Source organism: Manihot esculenta, chromosome 12 (genome assembly GCF_001659605.2).
Source record: "Manihot esculenta cultivar AM560-2 chromosome 12, M.esculenta_v8, whole genome shotgun sequence".
NCBI lineage: Eukaryota > Viridiplantae > Streptophyta > Magnoliopsida > Malpighiales > Euphorbiaceae > Manihot > Manihot esculenta.
This window is the reverse complement of record NC_035172.2, coordinates 3,535,166-3,548,513: the sequence shown is the minus strand read 5'-3', so window position 1 is coordinate 3,548,513 and position 13,348 is coordinate 3,535,166. Positions and strand designations below refer to the sequence as shown.

Genomic DNA, 13,348 nt, shown 5'->3' with positions numbered 1-13,348 from the left:
TGGTGGGTCCACTGATTTTCAAGTTTCATACCTCTCTTTAATGGAAAATTATACAGTATATCACGCTGGCATGATTAGATGATAATCCCTACCAATCATGTTATGATATATGAATAAATAATATTTAGTGAATCTATAGTTATTTCCACTTGGTTTATATATTTTAATGATAAAATAATAAATATTTTAATTTTATTAATTAAAAATATCATGTCATTCATGCCACATGTATTTTAAAAGCATTAAATAATTGGCGCTCTCTAACCATCCTCTTTCTCTTTTTATATTTTTAATTTATGCCCTTTTCTTTATAAGAAAAATAATGTGACACGCTGATAAAAAATTGAAGTTGTTAAATTTTATTTTATAATAATTTTTTAATTATAAAAATATAAACCCTTTTAAAAAAGTTTGTATTATCAGCAAAAAAAAAAACATTTTAAGTCTGCCAAAAACAATAAAATTTACAACAAAAATTTAAGAGAAAATGAACTACAAATTAATAAATCTCGTAGTAACAATCACATAAATAAAATTTCATAGGATCAGAATTCACTTTATAAAAACACATTTATTTTTATTCTTTCTTATATGTCAAAAAATAATAATGGTAAGAGTCAAAAATAAAATATCATCAATATTTACTCTTAATCTGTCTAATAAAGTTTCACATCACAGAAAATTTAGAAAATGATTAAATGATTATACTAATATTAAAAAAATATATATTCTAAAATTTTTAGAACACATTAAGTTAAATTTATCACCACTCCTAATAAGATTAATCATAATTGAAAATGTATTATGGAGAGCTCACCGTATAAAGAACTTCAGTTTCATTATAATTGATAAAAAATTATACACTTTTCTATGTACTCGATTGAGATGAAATGGAAATTGATAGACGTGAAAACGACTTGCTAACATAAAAATTTAAATTTTAATAAATGAGAAAAGTTAAAAAACATTAAAAAAAAAATCCTACAAGTCCTAACATTTGTGAGCCTATCAGCATGACAGGTGTTAAACATGTGATGGAAGTAGCATCTCTATTTCTCATTGATTTTTCTGTCTCCTAACAAAATTTTTTAATTATTATTTTTAATGCACTTGACCTTACTGTCTCCTAACAAAACTTGTTGATTATCATCATTAATGCATTTAAGTTGCTGCCTCCTAACAACTTGTTGAATATTTTTTTTTACAGTTCTGCTAACTTGTGTATTTTTTTTCTTTTTTCTTTTTTTACAGTACTGCTAATTTTTGACATAAATTGGCTATTGATTTACTGAACTCGTTAGCTATTTTGTGTTTATCCTCATTCTTACATTATCGTTAGAACTTTTATCTTATTATATTTATTTGAATTTTTAAATTTAAACTACTAAAATCTGACCTCATTTGAAATAATAAATTGCTATCTAAAATCATTTTAAAAATCTATCTCAAATTTATAATTTCATACATTACAAAACTCTGTTCATCATATGTGTGGATATACATGTTATATTAACATTACAAAACTCTATTCATTATGTGTACGTGCACCTACGTGTAATATTAATAAAAACATATTTAATTTAGCAATCGGATTTAATTAATAACTATTATTAATTGCTCACAATTACTCTAAATATTTACTATATTACCAATGATATATAAAATAAATAATAAAAATATATAACAATTTATTTATTAATGAAATGGACATAAAATTATTAATTTATTATATAACATATATAATAATGAAAAATATAAATTTTAATAATTTATTAGTATTGAAATTTAATTTAAACAATTTGTAATTAATTAATCAATGTTAAAAAGTAATGTAATCTATCTAAAATATAACATCAACTACTAACTCGTGAAAAGAGCTGATACAAATAGACATTGTAACATTCACTGAATACTAACAGTTAATAATTATAGAGCAGATGCGAATAAACAATCTTATCATTCATCCTATACTCTAATTCAACTGTTTGAATATTTATAAGCTATAAATTAAATTCAACAAGAAACTAATAACAAAATAAAACATTTGCCCCCCAAACTCTTAAAATTAAAATAAGTTCATACTATAATTTTCACAACATAAAATAATAATTGATTATTAAACTAAATCTGATAACAGGGACAAGAAAATGATAAAAGCAATAGCGAAAAATAACCCTAAATCTATCCACGGAATAAGAGTGCCGAAACAATCACCGATCCAATAAAAGGGGAGAGAATGGCAATTGTTCACACTGGAAGACAAATTTACTCCCACACTCCCTAGTTTAACAGCTTCAAATACGAGCTTTACAGCCATACATTTGCCCACTCGTCTTAAAAATATATCGAACTACTCAGAAAATATCATATTGTCAAAAAACAGTTAAACAATAGGGGAAAAAAATGAATTACTTCTCATTATGCCAAAAATAAATAAATTCATATTTGATTGCAGAGCTGAAGATTTATGTACAAGTCAGTAAAAGTCAACAAATGCCTCCAGTATTCTGAGTATTGTTGTACAAAACCTGTACTCTCCGTCCTTTTTCTGTACATAAATTATAGGAGTATTCCATCTGTTGCAGGCATGTCCCTTGCCTCCCCTTCAAAAAAAAACATCTGGACGTAAAGAATGTTTGGTTAACAGTTCATTATCTTACATGCATCCTACTACATTTTAACATCCAAAGAATGTGCCTACAATCTTTCATACACCAACTCCAGGTTAAAGTGCACCTACTCTCAAAGAATTGACAACCATAGAGTAGCTTTCGCCCTTCAAAGAATAAATCTAGATGCCAGATACAGAATTACATGACTGGGAAGCCTCCCGACACCCCACCTCAACTGGAGACGTAAGAGAAAAAATGTCAATATGGGGTGGGTGAGCTCTATCACAAGAATGTTGCATCTCATATTCTTAATGGTCAAAGCTTCTTGATGCCACCAATCTATTCCTGGTATTCATAACATATCCACCATCCAGTGATCAGCAGACATTCAAGTTAGATCGCACGTTAATTGCACACTACAGAATAATTTCTTACCTCCAAATGGAAAGATGGTGGATTAAGGTGCCCACAACTTACTCAAAGCGCCCATCTCCCAGCAAAAAATCACAGGAACTGATCCAACTAGAACAGATATATTGCAAAAGCAGTATATCTGTTCATCCAGTCCAAGCATCCAACATAGACGCAGCACTTCAAGCTTGTTTAGTGTTCTGTTTAGCAAATGCAGTCAGTGCAGTTGGAGTTACAGTTGCGCACTTGTTTCATATTGTGTTTTAGCAGATGCAATCGAAGCATAAGAAGCCAACGATCAAGGACTTCCTGGCACTAAGAGACAGCATCACAACTGTCCAGACTCAATGACATTGGGCGGCTGTCCCAAATACCAAAAGAATTATCACATATTTATCAAGACGCCTAGGAGTCTCTCTTAATCCCAGAAAAACTTTGTTTCTTTTGCACACCATAATGCCAGGCATCTCTTGATTTATCACCTGATTGATCAAAATCATCTAATGAATTGTCCATCAGCGGCTTGAAGGGCCTATAACTCCCATTCCTAGAAATTGCAGGTGCACCTGAACTATCATCATCTTCTGATGGCGTTCCTGATCTGGACTCCACATGGATATCCACAGATCTATGTCTTGGCCCACCTAATCTCGAACCCCTTGTATTGATGGATTTTCCCTGCATTCCTTTTGCAACAAGAAATTCTTTGGGGAGAGAGTCCATGTCCATATAGCAATTTCTTGCTTTAGCATCATCTATCAATGCAGCCCAATCATCAGACTGGACCAGAGAATTTGCGTTCCCCATAACCTGTTGGCACATCAGTTTAAAACTTAAAACAACTAGAGAACATTAGGTTGCATGTGTGTGTGGGTTTTTTTTTTGGTGTGTGTGTATGTGGGTGGGTGGGGGGTGGGGGAGGGGAGGGAATAACTCAAGGCAATGTTTGTTAGGCCATAATGCAATTAAATCTGTTATTGAATTCAATAAAAAAAATGACTGCATTCTAACACTGCAACCAACAATTTAATAATAAGGGAATACTTAAAAAAATAGAATTCCATACCCATAATGCCCTTCTTGCACGTGTGAGAGCAACATTCATTCGGCGGATATCAGCAACAAAGCCAACACCATGATTTGAGGCACGTACGCAAGACATAATAATGACATCACGTTCCTGGCCTTGAAAAGCATCTACAGTATTGATATAGATATCTTTCCCTTCTTCCGACTTTAAAATCGCTGAAAATTCATGTTGAAGGCATTTCAATTGCAGCTTGTATGGCGTGATTATGCCAACCGAGATTCTTCCCAGACCAAAGGACTTCAGAGTTTTCTGAAGATGCTCATACAACTGAAGACATAACTGTGCTTCATGTATGTTCTGATATGATACGGATCCACCCCTGTGGGACTCTCGTCCATAAGTAACATCATAGAAAACATATGGTCTAAGTAAAGGGTCCTTGTAATATATCTCATCAGGCAAGTTAACAACACTTTCACTGTCAGTAAGACGACCCTGGTAGAAGTGCCTCGAAGGGAAATCTCGAATTTGAGGATGCATCCTATACTGCACAGATAATAACATCGTTGGACATCCAGCTTGTTGAAATCTTTCAAAAAGACTTCTACTATACATCAAGGTACCAGCTGCCTTGCTGATAACAGTCGCAGGCAGCTGCTGGGGATCTCCTACAAGAACACAACGTGGAGCACCAAGAGCTAGGGGAGGAAGAACACCTACTTCACTGGCTTGGGCAGCCTCATCAATAACTACCATATCAAAACCATGTGTAAGTCGAGAGAACAACTTGCGACCACTGCTTGAGACAGTAGTGAAAACAATTTCAGCCTCGTTGGCAAAACTTGCCTCCAGACTTGAGCGGGCTTCATCCAGATTGAAGTTGCTACCACCACGGAACCTGGCCTCTAAAATGAGAAGGCGAGAAATCTCAATTAGAACTTTATCTCTGCTTTCAACAGCAGCTGCAAGGTTCTGAAGCAATGCATCTCGGTTTTGATCACGAGCCATAAGAACATCAGGATCAACACCAACCGATCCTTGGAAACGACCATCAGCAGCTGCCATGGTAAGTTTGTTTTGAAGGTCAGCTATTTGCCCAGAGAAATATGCCTCCTGACCTCTTAAATCTTGCATCCATTTTGAGACTTCCTCACGACTCTTGATTAACAACTGCTCAGTTCTCCTCTCAACTGAAACTGCCTGTGCAGCACGCGATTGTGAATCAACCCCAACTCTAGCCACATCAGGTCGATAAACTTTCATCTCACCATCAATAAAACCACGATCAAGAACACGAGCAAGAAGCTCATCTGTTGCAGCATTAGACGGCGCACAAACTAACATCCTGGGTTTTGGACACAGCTTTGAAAGAGAATGGAAGAGATTCTGATCCATGTTATGAAGAACTTCATCAATTGAACCTATTGTAATGTTGTTAGAATTGCTCTCATTGGCTTGCTTGTAGCTGTGGGGTGCTAGTTTCTTAAGCAAAGAAGTGTAGTAATGTTGATATTGAACCAAATGGATGACATTTAGCATCCCCCAGACCGTGTGCGTCTTACCTGTTCCGGGAGGCCCTTGAACAAGAGTAAAGGGCCATGGATCTTGCCTCTTTGTCATACCACTACTTGTACCAGCTGCTGTATGCATTGCAGCCCATTGTATTGCTGCCAGCTGAGGTCCATTAAACGTCCTATGCAAATGATCAACAAAATTCTGTGTGAAGCATTCAGGCATGGCAGGAGTCTGTTGCTCATATTTTGGAAAGTGTTCAGGACTTGGCTTCAAGATTGCAGTTTGCATCTACACAAACAGAAAATAAAACTTTTAGGCTTCTCATGATACAAGTCTCATTAACTAGAACAAAAGGTTAGAGCAATTGAAAGAAAATTTACCACCTGTGGATTGAGACGGCAAAATGCATGCAAGGCAACATACTCTCGCTGTGTGGTAGCAAGAGAACCAAGCACAGTTAGATACCAGGTGCCCCTGGGCTGGAGTTTCCTCAGAATATGATCTTCATCAGCCTTACTGTTGAAAACAAATAAATAATGAAAATGTATTTAACAATAGAGTACAAAAATACAAAATCTACTTAAAATATTGCAGGAGAGTTGGTTAGAGCGAAATCAAGGGTAGAATGTGGATGTTAACCCTTAACCTCATTTGTAAGTATTTTAGGATGTGAATGAAAATTAATGAAGGTTAAATATTTATAACCATTAAACTTCAAATACTAATTTTCCTTAAACACCGATTTGGTAGTTAAAGGGTGGAAAGATTTAAAGGTTGTAGATCCATTAACCTCCTGTTTAGGATAATATAAAATAGATCTCCAACAAACATGGTGAAGTTAATTAACCTCCCTAACATTTCATTTCATACCCTTCCTCACTTCCATTTTCATTCCAACATTTTATACTGCCATGCACTGTGTATTTAAAAGAAAATTAGATATTGATCAAACAATTCTGGAAGAAATTATAATTTATGAAGTAACCTGTAAGGGTCATACGAATCTCCAACAAAAAAATGAAGGATGGCCCCAGGAGGATCACGAGTATCCAAAGGGATATGCCGTCTAACAGTACCAGCTACACGTCCACTAATTTCAGGTTCATCATCATTTTCATTTGATGAGGTGTTGCTTCTCTTGGATCTGACTGCTTGACATGAAGAGAATTAATATTTGTGGACTACGAAGCCAAATGAAGTTAAAAAGATAAACGAATCATAATGACACATATGCAACTCTTATAACAAACCTGTTCCAGGCCTAGGGGTTGAAAGAACAGCAACATCACCCTCTTTGAATGTAAATTTGTACTCGCTCACTGGAAGCACTACAACATCGTACCATCCTACATATTCATAAGAAAAAATTTCAAGCAGTCAAGCAAACTGAAATAAAAATGTAAACTGATATACAGAGAATAAATTATCCTCATACCTCTTTCTCGTCTTTCAATGCTCTTTACACGAACCATTACATGTGCATTTGTTTCAGTCAACTCTTCCCATGTGCTATAAAGTTGTGCTCGGCATTCTTCAAAAAGCAAAGGCTCAAATACCTTGACATATTCTTCAACAGATTCAAACCGTCCAGGAACACATTGAAGCTCAGACTCCTCTGATGTACATCAACATTAACATATCAGATCAGTTACTAATGCCAAACAATGAAAGAGAAAAAGAGAAAAAGAAAATAGCTCTCATGTAAGAGAGAAACATAAATCATTAAGAACAACATAGTGTGTGAAACAATTGCAAAAAGAAACAACTACTACAACAAAGTAAAGTACAATCATGGATGTATATAGTGATAAAACTCAAATTACTCGCACAATAGAAGCAAAAGCTAAAGGTACACACAATGATCACATCCTAAAACATGCTAATTGGCTAGCAAACCAATTCCTAACTTGTTTACAATTTATACAACCAAATGAAGACGTGAGGCTTTTTGTATGTAGCAAACAAAAAATATCTAAAATTAGAGGTAAACCATGCTACAGAATTAGAGAAAGCGATGAAAATTTTGAATGGCAATAACTTAAAATCACAAGCTTATTTCATCTTGCATCCAACAAGCTCTCCGGACGGTTGAATGCCGCCCACCACATGTAGCTGTAGGAATCTCCTCTGCTATGCATGGGCCTGAGCAATACAAACATCAGCTTTTACTTATTGAAGGAAAAGCAAAAGAAATCGCAAGTGACCCACAATTGCTCTCCTATAGAAACCAATGATATAAAATGAAACATAGCTGTCCTAAGTTTTCAATTAACTAGCTGACTATATCTACTGCCAGTAATATCTCTACTCTGTTCTCTACTATTCTGTTATGAGGTTACCATGTTCTTGGCAATTAATTGCAAAACCTCCTTTCCTCAAATGATAGATCCACAAGACCCAAAAAAAAGGCAGGATGTGAAATAGTCACTGTAACACATAGAAAAGAATAGACACATGCATATTCTATATATAATACCTGGGTGATGCCAAAACTTCTCATTAGTCACCTCCCTTATGAGACGTTCCACTGATGTGTCTTGATATGGGGTACTCACTAGAGCTGGCTTCTTGGCAGGGAGGTGCTTCTTGTTTCCCAACTTCGAATCTATGGAGCTTTGGCTCATCAGAGCTGGCTTCCTATTAGGATATTGTGAGTTTTTTGGCTGCCTCAAGTCGGAAGGCTGCTTCCACGAACTCTGTCTTGGAATGGGCGGTGGGTATCCTTCTCCAGAAAAATCAGCATCACTGTTCAGCCTCCTAGGCTTCACTTGTTGTCCAGAACTTACATCACCATTACTTTCATTTTTGGCCTGGCAGGACTCCAACGAAGTACCCCCTTCATTGCATGATAGGTCAACTTGCTTCTGATCTTTAATCATCGGATTGACATGCTTTTCCCCAACATGTTCAACAGGTGGAAGGACAGTGCGAACTTCCTTCACAGTACGAATTGTAGTTGGCTGCCTTCTTGGTGTTGAAGATTTCATAGGGCCTGCTTGCTTGACTTCATCTATATTAATTAACATGGTCTGTCTATTCCGCTTCTTTCCTAGCATTGCTTCTTTATGTTGGTCCATCTTCCTCTTGCCCATATTATTGGCACACTTGAGTGCATGATTTGCTTCAACACCTTTAACTTCTCTTGCTTTTGGAACTAATGCAGTTTCTTCCTGAACATCCGTGGATGCATGACCATTAACATTGCTATCTGAATTTCTAGTGCTGTTACTTTTCTGATCATTCAGATCCTGATCCAGCACCTGTGAAGCATGCCCACTGATTTCAAACCTGTTATTATCAGTAACCCTTGTACTGCCAGAACTGTTCTCAAAACCCATACCAGAAGCACTACATTGCATCAACTCAGACTTGCCTTGATCTTGTGAAGCTTTGCCCAGCTCATAGAGACAATTGCCAGCAGATGCATCAGCAGAGCCTTCTCTGTCAGACCACTCACCTTCTTCTCTTTCCACAGCTACAGGAACTGCAGAACCTGAAACTAATGATGAAGACGTTTTTGCATCATCACCATAATTTGACTTTAAAGATGATGCCAACTTGGAATTCTGATCCTGTGTTTGCTTTTGTTCAGAACCTGCTTCAGGGCCATGGTCAACTTTGGACCTCACGAAAGGCTGAAAGCCTGACCCAGAAGACGCATGGGAGAAAGCATTGCAAATTTTTATTCCTTGGGGAACTACTGATTCTGCAAACAAGTCAGAAGGGTTTGGATTTATAGAGGGAAGTGCCTTCTGTGGCTGCATGCAGATGACTCGATCAGCCTCCTCATCATCCTCAGCAGGGGGTTCATTAAGATCAAATAGTGGCCTTCCTCGAGAACCCATTTCATATGTAAATGCACACAAAATAGGATGTCCACCAAAGAGTATATAACTGTCTGTATTTGTATTTTCTTCTCAGCAAAAAATGCCGAACTTAAAGACATAAAATAATTCTCCAACAAACCAACCGACAAAGTCCTAAACACTTCCTTAGCTCTGCGAATAGAGGTAACAAAGGCAATATCTTAATAAAGAACTGCAATAAATGCAAACAAATGAGATAAGTATGACATGCAAAGAGGCACTTCAAACAAAGAGCTGGCATATAAGTTCAGAAATAAGTCCCCAAGAAAAATAACTCTAACAACTCACTCAATCTGATAAGCAAAAGATGTACATCTCATGCACTTACTCCCAAAATATGCATACAATCAATGAAGCTCCGGACTCCAGAGAGCCTAGGATGCTAGACATTGAAAAGAGATGTGCATATTTTAGGCTTAGCACATGAATAGATCAAATAAAAAAAACAAATCAAAACAAAATGCAAGGTTTACAAGGTACAGTCTCCAAGGATCTATTTCTTTCAATATTGATCTGCAATATTATGATTTAACACCACCAACAGCATCTAGCAAATTTTTCACCCGCAAAAATGAAAAAGAAAGCATGCCATAATGTGACCAATGGCCTTCTTTTTCCCTTTCCAGTCAACAATCAACCAAAGGCAAGTGATTACAGCACTCAACAACATTACTTCATTGGCATAATCTACATTCAAAAAAAGAAATATTCATTACAGAACAAAAATACTCATCAATGGCTCTCCACAAACAGATTCATTTCAATGAAAAATTGACATAAACTGATAAAAACTGTAAGTATAAAGCAAACCAATTACCTCATCAACAAATCATGCAGCAAAACAGCACTCATTACCTTGATAATATAACATTGAAAATGAAACCATATTAAGACGTTTAATTCCAAACCAAACAAAACAAATCTACAATTCCAAGCGCATAATCCTTGAGGTAATTCCATGCAGTTTTTAGGGTTTGAATAAAAGAAAAAACTTATCCTCAAAATAATCCATTAATCTCTCCTTAAAAAAAATAAACATAGAACCAATCAACGCTATCTAACATACTAATCCTTCAAATATTAATGATTTGTCTTCACATTAATAGTAAAATACTCATTTTACTCTTCAGTCTTCACATCATTTTTAAATATTTTTCCTTAACTTTTGTAGTTCTAACTAGAAAATAAATAAATAATATTTAAGAATTTAATATAGGAAAGCAATCTGATACTTGTTTGGAAGCTACTTAAATCTCTAGAAAAGAAAATGCAAATATGAAGGGAGAGAGGATGTGGTTTTGGATTGATTTCCTCTTAACGAGCCACAACCATAGGCTGCTTTTGCTTGCAATGTTGAATTAAACCACTAAAGCGGCTCACTATTACCTATATAAACCTAAAACCACAGCCTCTCTTCCTTCATATTTGAATCTACCTTTTCCTCTCTCTACTGAATGTCTCTATAGATATTCAAGTAGCTTCTAGACACATAACAAACTTCCTCTCCAACACAATTATCTTAAATATTATTTAATATTATCTATTACTATTTATTTTTGAAAGAGTAAAAACCATGGGGAATTTAAAAAAGAGAAAGGATGTAAAATACTTAATCAACTGTTTGACTATGAGATTAATGCAAAAGAATAATTACTGATTTAGATAAAAATTAATCGGCTATGTGATTTTTCACATTTTTTTAGTGTTATGTGTAGAGATTTAGTTGATTATTTTGAGTGTTCCACATAGGATTAGCTTAGGGATTGTATGGTTAGATGTTGAAGTCTTATTTTGGTTTCAATTTGTGATGTTATATAATCAAAATAGTGAGTGTTGTTTTGTAACATCAACAGAATAATAATGAAGTTATTGATTTGTTAATAAAGTAATTGATTTTGTTCATACTTAAAGTTTTGGTCAAGTTTGGGTTGAAATTAAGGAATATCAATCTGACTTTATAGTCAAAGCAATGAATGTTTTCTTTTCTATGGTAAAGAAGTTATTGGTTTGTTGATGAAATAAGTGGTTTGATTTATGCCTGTAGTGCTGATCAGGTTCTCTCTAAATAGAATATGTCATTAGATTATGCCAATATGAAGGATATTGCTTTCTCAAGCAATGCAACCACGTGCATATAGTCAGTTCTAGAAAAAAATTATTGATGACATTTTTTGTTTTTAGGCTTTCTCAATTTTGGGAGTGGAAAATTGTTGGATGTAGAATTTACAAGATACTTGTTAATTTTGAATCATAGAATTGGAGACCACACCGAGAGAAATAGACTATGGAGTTGGTTATGTTGAGAGTATTTGTTACCAATGTCTAGCGTGCTAGGCTGTATAGGGCTTCATCGCATGCATATATATGTTGAGAGTATTTGCATGACATGTGAATCTTTTAATTCTCAAATTCAGATAATAATTACAATTTTTTTTTTTTGAAAATATAGTAGGTCGTTGTTAACTGTATCTGCATGTACACATTTTAAATCAGATTTTTGCTATTTTTAAGGTTTTACACATTTTTAATATTTCCGATAAAATACACAAGAACCAGGGACGTCCTTTTAGATCTCCATAGAAGATAAAGACACTAAGCAAGGATGCATTTGATTTGTGATCATCATACAGCAAGCAACATTCACATTTATACCCAACAACAAAGACAGATTTTTTTTTCCAAATAATAAAAGACAGATTTGTACTGATGATTCCCATTAAATCCCTAACCTAGTGAATAGGTGTAGAATCTGTACATACGAATTCTTCCATCTAGTTAACGGATTAGACAATCAAATAGATGATCAACTTTCAAATCTATGCTAGGCAGTTGATAGCTTAGCTCAACCACAACCAAAACTCATAAAAACTCAAATCACAAACCAAACCCCAAAAAATTCAAAATCAGAAGACAAAAACTCAATGTTGCATCGGCTAATCCAATCTATAGCTAATTGCAAATAAAAATAAATAAATAAAACTCATAACCGAACAAAATAATATTCACAGATCTAAAACGAATTCGCAACAATAACACAGCATCAGAGCTCCGATCGAGCCAAAACCATTTGAATAAAAAAGAGACACGCTACAGAACTCTAACAAATACAAACAAACGAAGAAGATAACCAAAAAACAATAAGAAATAAAAAACGATTAAAATAAAAACCGAATTTAATCGATTGACTCAGAAATTTACCTTAGAATGTAGAGAAACTATGAGTTCACAGAAGGATGAGTCTCTGTTTCTGCGTGCGTTTCGCGTGAGAGATTGAAGGATGCGTTGTGGGAGTGCAGGGCTTTCATAGCGCAATGAGGTAGAGAGAGAGTGGGTTTCTAGGTCAAACTTGGCCTCTCTCTCTCTTTCTTTCTTTTTTTCCTTTTTTCCTTTTTCTGATTTTCTCCAACCGACTTGTATGTCTATTAAAAATATATGTTATTAATAAAAAAAATGTGTATATTAAAATTAAATTAAATTATATAATCATTTCATTGTTTTTGTTTTGTTATCAATTACATATATTAAAAAATATTTAAAATGTTGCTTTTATTATATATTAATTTTAAAAATACAATAGAAAAATAAAAGTATATATTTCTCAGGTATGATGACCATATATTAATTTTTATTATAGTATTAAAGTTGGAAAATAAATCAATTAATTACCATTATATCTATAATTATTTCTGTCCTAATAATAAAGATTTATATACATATTCAAAAAATGATTTATATACTTTTATACAATAATTATATTAGCTTAACATTCTAATTTTAGATAAAAATTAAAAAACAGTTTAAATTTAAGATAATTTAAATTTTATTTATCAAACTTATAAAATTTAAAATTTTATTATCCAAATCCATAAAAAAAATCAGGTAAATGAGTAAAATTTTATTCTTAATTATTAATT

The 13,348-nt window shown here is 34.1% G+C and overlaps 1 protein-coding gene across 4 annotated transcripts; it reads right to left on the bottom strand.

Annotated features, from left to right (window-relative positions):
* Window positions 1–2,391: 2,391 nt before the first annotated feature.
* LOC110628449 (uncharacterized ATP-dependent helicase C29A10.10c) lies at window positions 2,392–12,844 on the bottom strand. Of its 4 annotated transcripts, none has more exons than XM_043949166.1 (9): window positions 12,633–12,844; window positions 8,045–9,606; window positions 7,004–7,183; window positions 6,819–6,914; window positions 6,554–6,716; window positions 5,949–6,084; window positions 4,090–5,856; window positions 3,048–3,833; window positions 2,392–2,957 (listed from the first exon to the last, which is right to left on the bottom strand). In XM_043949166.1, the coding sequence occupies exons 2-8, from the start codon at window positions 9,411–9,413 to the stop codon at window positions 3,429–3,431; spliced, it is 4,116 nt and encodes a 1,371-aa protein (XP_043805101.1). In that variant the 5' UTR covers window positions 9,414–9,606; window positions 12,633–12,844; the 3' UTR covers window positions 2,392–2,957; window positions 3,048–3,428. The 4 variants fall into 4 exon arrangements, with proteins under 4 accessions (XP_043805101.1, XP_043805104.1, XP_043805103.1 ...); XM_043949169.1 differs by having other exon boundaries at window positions 5,952–6,084; XM_043949168.1 differs by having other exon boundaries at window positions 8,045–9,566.
* Window positions 12,845–13,348: the final 504 nt, after the last annotated feature.

Bases quoted from the DNA above. Each gene is read 5' to 3' on its own strand.
- LOC110628449 (XM_043949167.1), bottom strand. From the start codon at position 9,413: ATGGGTTCTCGAGGAAGGCCACTATTTGATCTTAATGAACCCCCTGCT. The intron at 6,717-6,818 runs GTTTGTTATAAG...CATGTCAAGCAG, and splicing joins AACCCCTAGGCCTGGAACAG to TCAGATCCAAGAGAAGCAAC. The intron at 3,834-4,089 runs GTATGGAATTCT...ATGTGCCAACAG, and splicing joins GTGCAAGAAGGGCATTATGG to GTTATGGGGAACGCAAATTC.